The following is an 18,389-nucleotide window of genomic DNA, read 5'->3' on the forward strand; positions in this document are numbered from 1 at the left end:
CGTTGCAGGCACGCATCCTGGCATAACTCCTTGCAATCGTTGCAGGCACGCATCCTAGCATAACATCTTGCAATCGTTGCAAGCACGCATCTTGGCATAACATCTTGCAATCGTTGCAAACACGCATCCAAACATACGTTCAAGCACAACTCCTGCGTAGCACTGGCAGCCAGGTTCTACACAGACACCACCTGACGAATGCTCAAATCTGTAATAGGGGCCATTCCCCAGGGTCGATCTTTATGTCACGCCTACTGGTCTTACTCTCACGGACACAGGACCCCTCTCAGATCCTTAATTTAGATGCCATGGCAATAGCAGACCTATCAATGTCGGAAGGTTCCTTACTGCATGGATGGGTATAGTGATGTTTATACCATCTACGATGCCCCTGTCACCCCGGGTAGTGACAGATGCCGCAGCCTCCACAGGCTTCGCTGCAATTTTTGGCCACCACTGGTTTACAGAACCATGGCATCAGGGATACTCCTAAACCCCGGGTTTACCTGGACTTCCTCCCTCTTCAAGCTATACCCGGTCATGACAGCCTCTCGACTCTGGGGTCATGTCAGGACAGGACAGGCCGTGGCTTTCACCACCGACAACTGGCCCGAGGTTGATCTTGTTGATGAAGCCAGGTCTGGACCGCTCTCGGTTATGTCCTTCCTGCGCAGACTGCTGCAGTTATCTTGGCGGCACCAGTTTAATGTCCATTGTATGTTCATTTCAGGCCTTCAGCAATCCCGCAGGCCAAGTTCTGCGTAGTCGTCACTTGGCTCGCTACCAACACCATTTCATCCTCCACCTTGCAGTGTCTAAAACTCAGCAATCTGGCTCCAGGATAGGCATCCATTTCTATAGAACAAACAGTGCCTGGTGTCGAGTAACCATACTCGACCACCTACTGTCACTCCTACCGCAACGCGTAAACTCTAGTCCCCTGTTGCCTTTTCGTGCTAACACTTGTGTACCTGCCAGTTTTCCAAACACATGGGGTTCTTCTACGCAGCCTACACCTCGACCCCGGTCCGTACCGTGGTCACTCTTTAGTATTGGAGCACCCTTGGCAGCATCTTGGCATGGGTCCCAAGTCACGTCATTGAGAGACTAAGCAGTTGGAACCCTGCGTGCCTCGCCCGGCACATCCCCAATCCTCGGGTGGAAATGGCACAAGCATTCACCAAACTTGCTCAACTAATTAAGCTAAAACTAATAAAACTCCACCCCTACCTGAATGTTTTTGCCCCCTTATTTTGGTATACCGACCATCAGACCAGGGCACACTTCAGGTCCATTTCATGTTGTAAATCTTATAGTAAGTCTATTTGTTCATATCCGTATCGGCCATAGGGCTTCGACCATAAGTAGGAAGGCCAGTATGGTGGCCTGAATTTATGGGAGGAGCCCGGGGGGTATTTAACCAGCCCGCTCGCCTGTGGTCTTTGTCGGTTTCCTGTGCGCGGCACCCACCCTCCCATCCCCTTTTCAGGGCATTTCTCAACTTCATTTCTCTTCACAAAATACTAATTTCTAATCTAGGGTATGCCCCCTTATTTTGGTATACCGACCATCAGACCAGGGCACACTTCAGGTCCGTTTCATGTTGTAAATCTTATGGTAAGTCTATTTGTTCATATCCGTATCGGCCATAGGGCTTCGACCATAAATATATATATATATATATATATATATATATCTTACAAGCTGGTTTATGTAAAGACTTTTTAAGGTATACTCCATCTAATATGGAAAGTTCACCTGTTAACCCACTAACATCTCATATGTCTCAGGGACCTTAATGCAAGATCGCCCTGTCCTAGTTCCTGGATCTGTTCCTGCCCACCCTGGAGTTTGGGGTTTTCTTGAATCACCTCAGTTTGACGCCACTCTTCCTATTTTAAAAAAAAAATGTAATTCAAACTACAATACGGATCTTTCATATTGGCCATGACATGATGACAGATGTCGCAGAGATCTCACAAAAGAAGTATCTAACCCCTAGGCAGGTAACTTCTTCACCATATACCAAAAGCTTAAATGCCAGTTTTGGGGATCAAAGAAAAAAACACTGCTGGCACTGTTGGGACACAGGAAATTTATATCTTGTCCACTTGCAACTTCAGATTTTTCTGATGGCTAAAAACAGATGAGTGACTTTGACTTCGCAGCAAAGAAAGAGATTATATCAGCATAGAATTCTGAAATTTTTCTGACACTGCGCAGACACTAATATGAGAAAATGGCAATGGCTACCGAGGAATACCAGAGGCTCAGGATTCAGTGTGCACAGGAAGGGGGCTGAGCCTTTTTCATCCAGTTAAAAACTGGTCTCTGTGTGCACCACAAATTATAAAGCAGCTATGACTGACACCTGCTGTAAGCCCAGGGGATGTGTCTAGAACCGCGTACACATGACCGGACTTTTCAACGGACTTGGTCTGGCGAACAATCCGACGGACTTTGCAGCTGAGGTCCGCCGGACTTTTAAACTAACGGACTTGGCCCCACACGATCACTCCAAAAGTCTGACGGATTCGAACATGATGATGTAGAATAAGGAAGTTCATAGCCAGTAGCCAATAGCTGCCCTATCATCGGTTTTAGTCAGTTGGACTTGCACACAGAGGACCGGATTTTTTGACCGGACTCGAATCCGTCGGAAAGATTTGAAGCAAGTTTTATTTCTAGGTCCTCCGGACTTTTGGGAAGAAAAGTCCGCTGGAGCCCACACACGATCGAATTGTCCAACGGATTCCAGTCCGCCTGACTGAGTCTGTTGAAAGTCCGGTCGCATGTACGCGGCCTAAGTGGGTCTTGTGGGTGAACGACACACTTTGCGCAAGTGTGCCACCTGCAATGCCCTTCAATGAAAATTCAGTGCCTTCCAACTGTGCAACTGTGATCCTGCATACTTACCCTGTCACATGGGCTTCCCGGAGCCTGTGGTGTTGACAAGGACAACAGGTAAGTGTTTGGGTTTGGGTTTTTAGTTCTTTTTTACCTTCATGTTGTAAATTTATTAGGGTAAAAAAACATTAAGCATTTTGTACTTTAAGGGCCTAGTCACGCTTGTCCATTTTGATGCAGCAAAACCTGTAGCTTACAATGCAAGAGGGCCAACCAGGAGTCTTTGGTAAGCTGAACACCAACTAATGTACATAGTAGCGAAAAAAAGACCCTAGATTAGAAGCGACCCAGCATCGGGCAGGTCCACCAAATATGGAGGACATATCTACTGGTTTGGCATCCTCTAAAGCAAAATCCCGTGTGTCCAAGGATCATGTGAGCTAATCTGGCAGGGACCATGTACCACATGGTCATAACTTTATAAGCCAATTTATTATAGTAATGTTAATTCAAGAAAATAATAGAGGACAATATGGCCTGCAAATCTAGGGGCTAATTATGAGCTTTCATCTAGCCACATAGGCGTGAACAGTAGAAAAGTGCAGCCGATTAAGTTGGGAGTATACTAGGGAGATGAGCTTATAGACTTTAAGGGCCTAGTCACGCTTGTCCATTTTGATGCAGCAAAACTTGCAGCTTACAAAGCAAGAGGGCCAGCCAGGACTCTTTGGTAAGCTGAACACCAAGTAATGTAGATAGTAGCGAACAAAAGCAAAGTCCCATGTGTCCGGGGATCGTGTAAGCTAATCTGGCAGGGACCATGTACCACCTGGCTATCACTTTATAAAACAATTCAGTATAGTAATGTTAATTTTACAGGAAATAGTAGAGGAACAAATGGCCTGCCAATCTAGGGGCTATTTATTTTGCTTTCAAGTCTTCCTCCCATCTAGCCACATAGGCGTGAACAGTAGAAGAGGGCAGCCAATTGAGATGGGAGTATACTAGGGATATAAGCTTGTGATAAGTGTGTGGGTACAGGTGTGTTGAAAAATGGTGAGCAGGGTTGAAAGATCTTTGTCCTGGAAACTAGTAATCCAGTGCCTAATTTGTGTGTACTGGAAAAGCTTGGACGCGGGAGCTTTGACTCGGTCTCAAATAGCTTGCCACAAGGGAATGGAACCTTTTTCCAAAAAGGAGAAAGTGGAGAAGGTCCACCAACGGAAAGCTGAGGGAGAGTCAAGAGTCGGAAAGTCTTGACTCCCCCTCAACTTTCCGTTGGTGGACCTTTGAGGGTTGCTTCTGAGGGAAAGTAGGGGGTGATAGGGGGAAATTAGAGTACTTGAGTATTTGACACCATCTCAAACTCTTATGCTGCGTACACATGATCGGAAATTCGTCCAGCAAAAGACAGATGAGAGCTTTTCATCAGAAAATGTGACCGTGTGTTTGCTCCATCAGAATTTTGCTGGCCAAATTTCGGCAAGCAAAAGATTGAGAGTAGGTTCTCAATTTTTCAGACGGAAAAAGTTTCGATCAGAAATCCCGAACATCTGTAGCAATTCCGACACGCAAAATTCCTACGCATGCTCGGAAACAATTGGACACATGCTCGGAAGCATTGAACTTAATTTTCTCGACTCGCCATAGTGTTGTACATCACTGTGTTCTTGACGGTCAAAAGTTCAGCGAACTTATGTGTGATCGTGTGTATGCAAGCCAAGTTTGAGCGGAATTCCGTCGGAAAAACCATAACTTTTTCCGACGAGAATTACGATCGTGTGTACGGGGCATTAAACTGTGTTGAAGAAGGGGGCTCAGTGTTAAGGGACGGTGGGAGCGGTTGATTCGTTTTTTCTTTTCATTAAAGTGGTTGTAAGCCCTTACAACCAACTTTGACCTACAGGTAAGCCTAGATTAAGGCTTACCTGTAGGTCCAAGAAATATCTCCTAAACCTACACGGTTTAGGAGATATTTGCCGAAAGACAGGCACCGCTGTCTACGGCGCATGCGCCGTAGACAGCGGCGCGTAGGCGCACTGAGCGTGCCGCGGTCAACGGCAATTTGCCGCGAGTGGCGGCTCCCATGCGCATGCGCGGGAGTGATGTCATCGCGGCTTTGCCAAATGACAGTGGCGGTGTGGCGAAAACCATCGAGAAGATGGATGCTCTGTACTACAGGGGACAGCGGTGACATCGCTGGCTCCTGTGTCAGGTAAGTGACACATAATGGACTACTATGCGATGCATAGTAGTCCATTATGCTTTACCTTTGCAAAAACAAAAGTCGTTGAGTTAATGCTAGTGGCAGTCTTTATCATAAAAGTCATTTTTGATTTTGCTGCTAGTTAACACTTTAAAATAGAGGCGCATATAACATCCACATTCAAGGTACTGGCAAGCCACGCCACATGCTAAACTGGCCTCATAGAAATAAGACATGCATCACAGTGTGAGCGATGCTTTATACATTTATTCACAAAGAAAGGGACAGTCAACACACAGATGGCAGCTGTGAGTGTGACACCAGCCGTAAGGTAGAAATGTGACACAACAACTAGATAGTGTTTTAAAATGACTGCAATACAACCTTTGTCCAACTTACCATCAGTAAAATACAACTAGAGGCAATACATGTTCTTTTCTATACAGTGATATCGTGGGCAACGGAAAATGACTGGGCAACCCTCCCTAACATTGCTGCTGGTGTTCTGGGAACAGTGGTTGCTGAGCCAGATGAAAATGATTGTTCTGTGAGTATTTTATAAGCTGTAATCCCACCTAGCAGTGATGCACGTTTGTTGCAGTGATGCACATTTGAGAACACTACATAAAACTCAGACCAAAGTAAGAACTCTGGGCAAGACAAAAAATAATATACGATGCAGACTGTCAATAGCAGTAACACATCAGACTTTTCTGTAGCAGTTTTATTATCTATTGATTCTGCCAGCAGATTCCTAATTTTCCCACTGTGTTAAAGGCTAAAGCCTCGTACACACATGATCGGATTGTTGGACAACAAAACTGTGGACTTTTGTCCGGAGGGCGTTGGCCCAAATTTGTCTTGCATACAAATGGCAAGGAAATGTCGGCCAACAAATATGAACGTAGTGACGTACTACGTTGTTTTTCAGCTCTTTAGCGCCACACTTTGGGCTCCGTCTGCGAATTTTGTGTTAGTAGAAGTTTGGTGAGTGCTGATTCGCGCTTTTCATTTCGCACTTTTCAGTTAGTTTTTGAACGTCTGTCCGTCAACCAGCCATGTTGCGGAATCGGAGGAGATAAAGGGAGTTATTTACGAAAAGCAAATCCACTTTGCACTGAATGTGCACTTGGAAGTGCAGTCGCTCTAAATCTAAGGCCGCGTACACACGCGGGGACTGTTCGCCCAACTTTGTCCGCTGAACAGTGTTTCGGCGGACAGTCCACCCGTGTGTGGGCTTTCAGCGGACAGTTTCAGCGAACAGTCCGCTGAACAAAGTTTTTCGGAAATTCCGAAAAACTGTCCGCTGAAACTTTGTTTCAGCGAACAGTCCCCTCGTGTGTAGGCTTGTTCGTCAAACTAAGCTCCGCGCATGCTCAGAAAGGATTTACACGCCGAAAGTTGTAATGCAGTGTATAGGACGTCGTATTTTCCGTCCCGTCGTACGTGCCGTTCACGTCATCGCGCACGGTTTCAGCAAACTGTTCGTTCGTCGTGTGTGGGCAAGTCCGTCCATGCTAATTTTGAGCGGACTGTTTGCTGAAACTGTTTGACGGACAAAGTTGAGCGAACAGTCCCCGCGTGTGTACGCGGCCTTAGGGGTAGATCTGAAATGAGGGGAAGCTCCGCTGATTTTATCATCCAATCATGTGCAAGCTAAAATGCTGTTTTTTATTTTCCTTGCATGTCCCCCTCGGATCTACAGCGACTTTACTTCCAAGTGCACTTTTAAGTGCACTTGCAGTGCAAAGTGGATTTTCCTTTAGTAAATAACCCTCAACGTGTTAATTATTATTGGCCTTGGAGTTATGGGTTGAATAATGATTTGATTTGGTATATTTTCTATATTTTTGGATGCATAGAATGCACTTTTTGGTTAAGTTCTATTGGCAGATAGCATGTCTAATTTAATTTGTTTTCTTTTTATAATTCACAATAAAAACATTGTGTAGAATAATGGGGAGTAGGCAGTTACATTTAAAAAAAATACAATGTAAAATTGACAAGGGACACCAACATAGTTGTATCTTTGATCTTATCAACTACAAGATAATGGTGTTGTGGTAACTTGCCCAAATCAAAAAAAAAAAAAAAGCATAATAATATTATTCTTGATATCACTAGAAAAAAAAGCCTTTGAAAATTTGTTTGCAATAACTCCATCAGTATCACCAGCAAAGCAGCTTCATTATTATCCCATTAAAGAAGAAGATAATTGTGCGCTTCATTTCGAGATTTCATAATTTGCCACGTCATGAATGTTAATTCTCCATTACGAACGCTAGTTTACAAGACCGACCGCTTCCGGCTCGTCCTTGCTTTCGAGCATGCGTGTTTGTACTTTGGACTTTTGTCCAACGAACTTCTCTACACACGCTTGGAAAATCCCACAACAGACATTTGTCCACGGAAAATTTATAAACCTGCAATCCAACATTTGTCTACGGAAAATCTGACAATTGTCCGATGGAGCGTACAAATGGTCGGATTTTCCGCCAACAGCCTGTTATCACACAATTCCCCTTTGGAAAATGTGATCATGTGTACGAGGTTTAACTTCATCTCTTGTATCATGTTACACCTGTATCCACTCAGCTCCGGAAGATTTACCCTCCTTCATGACCAGGCCATTTTTTGCTATACGGCACTAAGTTACTTTAAATGACAATTGGGCACTATTGTATCTAAATAAAATGTATGTCTTTTTTTTCCCAAAAATTGAGCTTTCTTTTGGTGGTATTTGATCACCTGCGATTTTTATTTTTTGCACTACAAACAAAAAAAGACAGACAATTTTGAAAAAAGAAATAAATAAATATTTTACTTTCTGCTATAAAACATATCCAATAAAAAAATGTAAGGCCAATATGGATTTTGCTACATATTTTTGGTTAAAAAAAATCCCAATAAGCGTATATTGATTGGATTCCGCAAAAGTTACAGGGGTTGATTTAAGGGAAAAAGACTGTGCACGTCGCAAAGTGTAGTTGCTCCAGAGCTTAGTAAATGAGCAGAAACTCTGCTGACTTCCATCATCCAATCATGTGCAAGCAAAAACGCTTTTTTTTTTCCTTGCACGTGATTAGATACTCTTTGCAAAGTGAAGCCTTACCTTGTTTACTAAGCTCTGGAGCAACTGCATTTGCAGAGGGCAACTGCACAGTCTATTTGCCTTTAGTAAATCAACCCCTTAGCATCTGCAAACTATGGGATAGCTTTATGGAATTTGTATTTATTTGTTTACTTGTAATGGTGGCGATCAGCATTGCGGCGGACAAATCGGACACCTAAATGACACTTTTGACACTTTTTGGGGACCAATGACACTAATACAGTGATCAGTGCTAAAAATATGCACTGTATTAATGACACTGGCTGGGAAGGGGTTAACACCAGGGGCGATCAAAAGTCAACTGTGTGCCTAACCAGTGTTTTTTCAATGTGGGGGAGGTACTGGAACTATGGGAAGGCATTGATCCTTGTTCCTGCTTTGCCTAAACACAGGATCAATGCCTTACCTACTAACAGAATGCCAATCTGCACTGTTTACATAGGCAGATCGCTGTTCTGGCTCTGTAACGAATAATCGACGGGGTGCCAGTGGACATCAAGTCTGCGGTACCCACAGATCAGATCCCGCTGTGTCTAATCAATGATCCTGCACAAGAGAGCTGCCGTGCTGCCGTATATATACACAGTATACGATTGGCAAGTGGATATTTAGGGTGTAACAAGGAACATGGCGCAAACAGGCCCGCACCCTCAAACTGCTACCCTCTGTTAGGACGGGTTATTCTCCCCTGCAGCAGCTGCCTCTGAGTACACAGGTGCATCATTTATTCACAGAGATCTGTAAATGAATCAACTACAAGTCCAAGACTTGTAGTTCTCCAAGGAATACAAGTGCTGTGATCGCCACACTCGTAGTTCATTGACGATCTCTAACTGAAAGCCCATACCTCAATATGGACAAAGAACTGGAGGAAGGGTCTGCAGGAGCCTGGCATTGCCCACATGATCACTGATGATTTGCAGGCACCTTTGAAATAAAACAAAAATTTTAATAGTTAATAAATAAATGCACATTTTTTTCCCCGTAAAAATATGTGCATTCATTATTTTGGACTTTAATTAACACAGAGTAGCCTAATTTTAAATATTTTAAATCTGCAGTTTTCATTAAAATACTAGCTGGTGTCTTTCCATGAAGGTCCTTGTGACAGCCCCTTCTGCTGTAGGGTGATAACTGCTTCCCAATGGCGCTTCTGCGGTTTTCACCATGTTAAATGCACCCCTGGCGGAGACTACAACTGGACGTATCTTCGCATATTAAGCATGTATGGCCCACCATTGTCATCATCAGGAAAGCAGCTAGAAATGATGTTCAACAAAAGTGAATGCAAGAAGGCTGCAAAAGATTTATACACCAAAGGGTGGAAAGAGGTGAAAACAAGAATTTTTTTTTTTTGATGCACAGTGCTTTAGCAACTGCATGTTATGGTTTTATATCTATTTTAAAGCGCTACCCTGCCATACCTCCTTCCTACCCTATCTAATTTTTTCAGCAGCTTAAAAAATTACTTTCTAATTCTTTTTACTCATCCAACCAACTCTTGTGTTCCTGTCCCTGGATGGTGCCGCTTCTTGCGATTAATGACAACAGTAAGGTATATGGTGCAATCTCTGGTAAATTAGCGTGTAAAACTCCCATTGTCGTATATAAAACCATTTGTAATATGTGTAATATTACAGTTCATAAAAGTTCATAAAACCTAAAAAGGACTATAAATCTAGAGGAAGGAATGGTGTATCAAGAGATCACTAGGTGAGCAGCCAAACACAGAGACAGGAAAGGATCTCTGTTAGCCCTTGTACACACAGTCGGAGATTCCGACGGAATGTGTCCTATTGGACCGTTTTGGCGGATATTCCGACTGTGTGTGATCTCCATCGGACTGTTTCCGTCGGAATAACTCCGATCATGTGTAGCCTACTCCGATGGACAAAGTGCCACGCATGCTCAGATCAAATTCCTAGACCAAAGCTATTGGCTACTAGCCTGAACGTAGTCCCATCCTAACGAAATAATGTCATCACGTTATGTACAATCGGATTTTCCAACAACTTTGACAAAATACATCGGACAAAATCCAACGGATTTGGTTGTCAGAATGTCCGACCGTGTATACAAGGGCTAAGACAACAAAAACACACAGGGGGGGGGGTGTCTCTAAGTGCAATATTTAACCCCCCTAGCGGTAATCCCGAGTCTGGCTCGGGTTGGGATTTTAATTACAGGAGCGGTAACCCCGAGCCAGACTCGGGATCGCTTCGCTCGATGCAGGGGAGGACACAGGGAGAGTTACTCACCTTGTCCCCTGGATCCAGCGATGTCCGCCGTGCTGTGTGATCGAGCCATCCTGCGCTCGATTCACAGTGCCGAATGCTGCCGAGCTCCGTTCCCTGCGACGTTACGGCGCACGGGAGTGGAGAACGGCGGCAAATTCAAAAAAGTTAAAGTACACAAAATACACACCCCCTTTGTCCCTAGTGGTCTGTGCAGTGCCCTGCATGCACTTTTATATTATAAATACTGTTTTTTTCTGCCTGAAATTTGGAGATTGTCCATAGCAACCAAAAAGTGTCCCTTTTTCAGTGTTTTGGGATTCGTTTACATTATTGAATATTTTTTATTATTCTTTATTATATTATAAACTTTATCATACCCAGGATGTCTGCTAGACTCTGGTTTGAACAGATTTGAGAGCGTTATTCCTAAGAATTACAGGACTACAAAATAAAACGCCAGATTTCCATGCAAAATAATTGTACCGCTTTCAGCACCTAATTCCAGACTGAATCATACCGCCAGGGAGGTTAAAGGAACTTTAATGGAGCCATCAAATAAACACTCATGTGTTCCATAAGAATTTGCATATCTAGTAGTATCAATACCAGGATTGCCCAAGTTCCAGATCGGTAGTCAGCCGCCGCTGGTGGTGTCGGATGTAGAGGAGGACTTCCATAACCACTGAGAAACGTTGAAGAGACGTCATGCCCAGGGGATGGTCCTGTTACCCTGGTAACAGCGGTTTGAAAAAAGCAGATATTTGGCCCCCCAAACCGTGTTACCGGGGCAACAGCACCGTCCTCCGGGTGTGACGTCACTTCCACATTCCACGGTGATTACCAAAGCCCTTCTCTACATCCGATGAGCGGTGACCCAGCTCACACCGTCCGACACCACCAGCAGCGACTGGCTATCGATCTGGAACTTGGGCGACCCCTCTATTGATACTACTTGATATGCCCATTCTTATGGAACACGTGAGTGTTTATTTGGCTGGGGGGAAGTTATGCTTGGAGTTCAGCTTTAACAATTCTTTACAGCTCTTATACACTGCTTTCTGTAAGGATCCCAAAGAGCAGTATGGTTGGATACCCTTTTTTGGACCTACAAAAACATATACATTTTCTTAACAGATAATACAGTAACATATTTACAGTTACATCAATTTTCAAAAAAGCAGTAAACAGTGTCCTTGCAGAACATTTACAAAAGCCCATTGACCATGAACAGTATATGTTTGTCCTCGTAGCTTATAATAACAGAGAAAGAGCCCTTACCCTGTCAGCACGACCACAAAATCCATCATATTCCAGCCATTGCGTAAGTAGGATCCTTTGTGAAATGCAAACCCCAAGGCAATGATTTTAATTCCAGTTTCAAAGCAGAAGATTCCAATGAAATACGGTTCAGTATCATCCTGAGGAAAGAAGGTCATGGTAAGAGTTTTATTTAAAAAATCCTTTCTGTATACATGGTTTTATTTCATAACAATGCAAAGGGTAGCATTGTGCATTTACTCATACCAGCCAATACAAATTCAGGTCTCAGCAAATGCAGAGTGGTCACACTGAAAAGAATCCGTTTCTGATTAGTCGCACTGGTTTGCTGTATACCCTTGAATTAATTTTGCAAAGCCCCATTTACATCTACAATAAGCAGGTCAGATTGCATAAGGCGTAAAGTAATATTACAAAAATAGCCCACTGTTTGGAAAAAAAAAACAACACTTATGCCGCGTACACACGATCAGACTTTTTGACAGACTAGATCCTACGGTTTTCCCAAAGGACTTTCGGCAGAGGTCCAACGGACTTTCTGAATGAAACAGACTTGGCCACACACGACCGCACTAAGTCCATTCAAAAGTCCATTCGTTTTGAACGTGATGATGTAAACGGGACCAAACATGGAAGTTCATTTGCCATAGCCAATAGCTGCCCTTGCGTTGTATTTGGTCCTTCGGACTAGCACATAGACGAACAGTTTTCCCGATTTTTAGTCCGTCGGACTTGAGTCCGTCGGATAGATTTGAAACATGTTTTATTTCTAGGTCCGTCGGACATTTGGGAAAAAAGTCTGTGGGAGCCCAAACACGATCGAATTGTCCGACGGATTCCGGTCCGCCTGACCGAGTCTGCCGGAAAGTCCGGTCGTGTGTACACGGCATTATCAGATTTTCTGCTGATTTTTGTCTTCAGATCTACCAAAACCATGTAGTGCACGGGCCTGCCTGATTGCATACACATTGAAACTCCTAAGGTTTGACCTCATATTATATGGTTTTGGTAAATCTGAAGGAAAAAAATCATAAAATTCACACAACTTTCGCCAAAACTTCACACATTTTTTAATTGGATTAAATTGGGAAAAAAAAGTGTGGTAATCCTGGTTGAATGTTGTATGAATCTTGTGTGAAAAAATATAAATAGACCCCTTGCTGTGTATGTCAACAGGTCTATAACAGCCATAAATATATAAAAGATTAAAAAAAAAAATAGAACATTTATGTGACCACTCTTCAGCACATCATAGCTGTCAAAGGCAGGGTGGACACAGTGTGCACAGAAAACAAATGATATTGGGCGTTATTTACTAAAGGAAAATACACTTTGCACTGCAAGTGCACTTGGAAGTAAAGTCACTGTAGATCCGAGGGGGACATGCATGGAAAATAAAAAACAGCATTTTAGCTTGCACATGATTGGATGATAAAATCAGCAGAGCTTCCCCTCATTTCAGATCTACCCCTTAGATTTAGAGCGACTGCACTTCCAAGTGCACTTACAGTGCAAAGTTGAGTTGCCTTTCGTAAATAACCCCCATTGCGTATAGTTTTCACATTAGAAGCCTTCCCAGTTTCAAAAGCTGAGTAAAAAAAAATTATTAGGTTGTAATTAGAGATCTAAACAGCTCTGCAAGTAAAAACAATAGAAAGGTAGAATAGTTGGATGGAACACTGCTTTAAATGCCATATATAAGGAGCTCTGCAAACTATTTTATACAGCCACTTGAAGGGACCCTGTCAAGTGGCTAAAACTAATTTCTCTAAAGAAGAAACTCTATATTTTTCTTTTCTTCTGCCCACACTGCTCTCATTCGTGGGACTCACCCCCCAAAAGGCACAGGGAAACCAACACTTCCAGAAGTATCAATCCTCGTGGTCCCCTACCGATCTCATTAATACCTCCTGTTGACCTTCAGCTCAACACTGTCTTCTGCAGAGTTGTGGAGGTTAGCAGGAGGAATCAGCAAGACTTCTGGGGACCAACAGAACCCCAAAGTGTTGGTTTCCCTTCTGACTTAAAGCGGGAGTCCGCCGTTTTTTTTTTTTTTTAAGCCAGCAGCTACAAATACTGCAGCTGCTGACTTTTAAAATAATGACGAATCTCGATCGTCTCTCGGGTGCTGCCGCCGCCATCTTGGGTATGGGAATCAGGAAGTGGAGCCTTGCAGCTTCATTTCCCGATTCCCTACTGCACATGCGCAAGTCGCGCTGCGCAATAAGGATGGTCCCCGCTGTCTCTGGGATCCGTGTGTTTCCCAGCAGTCAGCGGAGGACCTTCGGAAAGGGGCGTACCTTCTGCAGAATCTACGCCGGAAGTGGGTGCAGATACCTGTACTGTACAGGTACCTGCACCCCCCTCCCCCCTGAAAGGTGCCAATTGTGGCGCCGGAGGGGGGGAGGGTTCCAATGAGCGGAAGCTCCACTTTAGGGTGGACCTCCGCTTTAAGGGTACCGTTTCTCAGAATCAGAGCAGCATTCAGTGGCACTGGCAGGATCAGAGAAAAGTATTGTGTGTTTTTTCTACAGGTATGTGCTTGCTTATGAGTTTTCGGTCATGTGACGGGGTTTCTTTAAAGTGAACCCAAGTTAGCTTTGCTTTCCTAAACTCAAGGCAATCAAGCAGAAGTGCCTCCCTGTCCTGCAGGGGAGGATTGGGACCCTTTGGCCTGAGGGGCAACCACATCCAGGATTTCTGTGAGCTAAAGGAAGTTTGCCAAGCTAAGTGTGCCGCGATGCTACAATAGTTGGTGATCATGGTGAAATGTGGGTTTTTCTGAAGGACATGTACTATTGCAGGGTTACTGATGCAGGAGACGAAACGATTGACCGCACTCCAAGGATAAGGAAAATTGCTTTATTGGTATAAAAACATCCAACATGAAAAACCATCGAGGTTACAGCATCATGACAGCACAGAGGGGAGCATGGTTGATGTGTTTCACAAATTGCTTTGCGTTAACCATGCTCCCCTCTGTGCTGTCATGATGCTGTAACCTCGATGGTTTTTCATGTTGGATGTTTTTATACCAATAAAGCAATTTTCCTTATCCTTGGAGTGCAGTCAATCGTTTTGTCTCCTGCATCAGTTACCCAGATCATGGACTGGACCTGAACCCGATCATTAAGGAAGGTATTACCATCATCTGGAGTGGTGTTACTCCCTGTTTGACTATTGAAGGTTCCCCAACATTTTTAAACAAAGGGCCAGTTCACTGTCTGTCATACTGTTTAGAGACCACACTATGACCAGTAAGTGTAAAATAGGGGCCCCAGCTTCAGTGGAGATTAAAATGATTCCCTGTAGGCTCCATATCCTTGCTGTGCTGTCATGGCCGGGACTATAAAGGCAACCTCTGGCAGGAAATCACTCTGTCCAACAGTGCCTGTGAGATTGATAGGTGCTGCAATGCTCTGCTCTCTAGTAGCCAATAGCTTTGGTGTAGGAATTTGATCTGAGCATGCGTGGCACTTTGTCTGATCGGAATTCTCTACACATGATCGGAGTATCTCCGATCGGAGCATTTTGTCAGAAAATTTTACCAACAAGTTGGAAAACTTGGTCCGTCAGTCCGATGTAGACCACACACAGTCGGAATATCTGACAAAACAGTCCGATCGGACACATTCCGTCGGAATCTCTGACCGTGTGTACAAGGGCTTAGACCAAAGCTATTGGCTACTAGCCTGAACATAGTCCCGTCGTAATGAAATAACGTCATCACGTTACGTACGATCAGATTTTCCGACAACTTTGTCCGACCGTGTGTATGCAACACAGACGACAGATTTTGTTGTCGGAATGTCTGACCGTGTATACAAGGGCTTAGAGTCGCAAATGAGGTTTGCGCTAAAAGATTTCCCTCGCTGACAGACATTGTGATCACATGTGTTAATGGGGAGCCAAGCATGAGTCACAGACTTCAGGTCCTACTCTGTTTGATATCTGAATGGTGAAGAATCTCTTCTCAAGGCCACCTGCCCAATATATATTATATGTACCTGCCTAGGGTGTATATGGCACCTTGCCTTTAGCCCAGCCTTATCCTGGCTACTTGCATTGCCATAAACTGTGTAGAGCTCCATGGGAGCCCAAGGCAGTTCTAATATGGAAGTGGATTAGTGGCCTATTTTTGTCATGGACAGCATCACTTGCTGTCCATGAAAAAAATAGGCCAATAATAAATCACAATAGTAAATGGTGGAGCCCAGCACAACTTCAGGAACAGAGTCACTATTTCACTTTATAGCCCCCTGGTTTTATGGCTGTAAGTGCCTGTCCTGCCTCGCTAACTGCAGTTCAGGAGTTTCAACTAGGGTTGCCACCTCATCCCTTTAAGCCCGATCACACATGAATTACACAGGTTCTGAGGCTAATTTAATGCAGATAAGGCACCAAGTGTGTTCAATTACCACCTTAATCAGCCACAGAACCTGTGTAATTAAAGCGGTTCTTCACCCTAAAGGGGAAGTTCCGCTAATCTGATCCCTCCCCCCCTCTGGTGCCACAATTGGCACCTTTCAGGGGGGAGGGGGGTGCAGTTACCTGGATAATCCAGGTAACTGCACCCACTTCCCGCCAGACCGCCGCAGACCCCCGCAGACGCCCCCCCCCCCCGTTGTGTTCTGGGAAACACACAGTTCCCAGAGACACAGCGGGGACCATAAGAGACGCGCAGCGCGACTCGCGCATGCGCAGTAGGGAACCGGGCAGTGAAGCTGTAATGCTTCACTTCCCGATTCCCTGACAGAGGATGGCGGCGGGGGCAGCAGCGAGACGAGCGATCGCTCGTCACCTGCCGCCGACATCGCTGGACCCTGGGACAGGTAAGTGTGATTTTATTAAAAGTCAGCAGCTGCAATATTAGTAGCTGCTGGCTTTTAATAGTTTTATTTTAGGTGCAGAACCGCTTTAATATGTGTTTGGGTTTAAAGGGGTGAGGTGGCAACCCTAGGTTCAACATGCATTTAGATTGAATATGCAGGATATCATTGCTCACCTTCCTCGAAATAGTGCTAGTTGCCTGTCACAGTAATGTGAATGTAAGCCCTTGTACACACAGTCGGACATTCCGATGGACAATGTCCGATAGGACCGTGTTGTCAGATAATCTGACAGTGTGTGGGCTCCGATCATGTGCAGAGAATTCCGATCGGACAAAGTGCCACGCATGCTCAGATCAAATTCCTAGACCAAAGCTATTGGCTACTAGCCTGAACATAGTCCTGTCGTAACGAAATAACGTCATCACGTTCTGAACGATTGGATTTTCCGACAACTTTGTCCGACCGTGTGTATGCAACAGTTTCGGACAAAATTCATCGGACAAAATCCGTCAGACAAAATCCAACGGATTTGGTTGTCAGAATGTCCGACCGTGTGTACAAGGGCTAAGAGTTCCAATGTAAAGGCCCTTTGGGTAGCACAGTGGTGTAGTGGTTAGCACTCTCACCTAGCAGTAAAAAGTGTCACTGGTTCAAATCCCAACCACAACACTACCTGCCTGGAGTTTGCATGTTCTCCCTGTGCCTGCGTGGGTTTCCTCCCACACTCCAAAGAGATGCTGGTAGGTTAATTGGCTTCTGTCCAAAATTGGCCCTAGTATATGTATGGGTACCTTGGATTGTGGGCTCCTTGAGGGTAGGGACCAATGTGAGTAAGAAATGTATAAGGATAGGGACAATTGTAGACAATCATTCAAGTTGAACTGCATGGACTGGTGTCTTTATTCAACCTTACTAACTATGTAAAGGAAACCTTTGCTGAGAGAAATATGGAGGTTGTCATTGTTGACCTCTCCTGCAGAAATTACTAGTTGTCTGGCTACAGTAGCTACCAAAAGACAGGCTGTCCCAGGGTTACAAACAAAGATAAGTTCTCTAGGTTTGTACTGTATGTAAGTTGGAACAACTCCAGTCACAAAATATATTTTTACATTTTTGAGATAGCATAGGGAAGGGTTAACACCCCTGTAACATTTGTTGTGCTACCTGTGCCCCTGTTCAGAAGATTTTACTTCACTTTCTGTACCTGTGACAATTGGATTTTGAACATTTTGGGTTGTTGTGGAAAGAAGGATTGGTGATAAAGCTTCATTGGAGACACCTTTTTCCCATAATAACTCTTACAGCAGTAAATTTCTTCTTACTTCCTGTTGTCTCCCTCTGTTTGTAAGTAGGAGTGGTACGTAAGTCGGATGATTGTAACTCAGGGACTGCCTGTACAGGTATACAGCTAAGGAGCTTGCTTGGTTGCATGTTTTCCCAGTCATTCCTACTGCAACAGTACTAGAAACTTAAAAGCAAGCAGATCCAAAGACAGATTATTCCTGTCCAAATTAATTTCCCCAATGCTCCAAATTTTTCATATCTGAAGGTGTTCATGGATGAATCCAAATGGGGAGTTTTTGGCTTAGCTACGCTCTGCCACAGTGTCCCATCCATCCTTCTAAAGAAGGAATCTCACATACTGCTCCTTCAGTGGATTAAAAAAAAAGAGTTTCATGTTTGATGGTCACCAATTGCATTCTATATAGATCTGTTGCAGACTTAAAGTGGTTGTAAACCCTTACAAACCACTTTGACCTACAGGTAAGCCCAGATTAAGGTTTACCTGTAGGTCCAAGAAATATCTCCTAAACCTACACGGTTTAGGAGATATTTGTAAAAAGACAGGCACCGCTGTCTATGGTGCATGCGCTGTA

At 44.2% G+C, this 18,389-nt stretch overlaps 1 protein-coding gene across 8 annotated transcripts in view; it reads right to left on the reverse strand.

The window, feature by feature from the left end:
• Nucleotides 1–18,389, reverse strand: part of CACNA1A (calcium voltage-gated channel subunit alpha1 A) — a 407,588-nt gene that overhangs the window by 386,574 nt on the left and 2,625 nt on the right. For all 8 annotated transcript variants that reach the window (XM_077470422.1, XM_077470419.1, XM_077470424.1 and 5 more), the window contains exon 2: nucleotides 11,681–11,820. In XM_077470422.1, coding sequence (XP_077326548.1) covers nucleotides 11,681–11,820 — 140 coding nt within the window. The remainder of the gene's footprint in view (nucleotides 1–11,680; nucleotides 11,821–18,389) is intronic.

Source organism: Lithobates pipiens, unplaced genomic scaffold (assembly GCF_037356315.1).
Source record: "Lithobates pipiens isolate NorthernLeopardFrog02 unplaced genomic scaffold, aLitPip1_a1.2 Scaffold_8, whole genome shotgun sequence".
Lineage (NCBI taxonomy): Eukaryota > Metazoa > Chordata > Amphibia > Anura > Ranidae > Lithobates > Lithobates pipiens.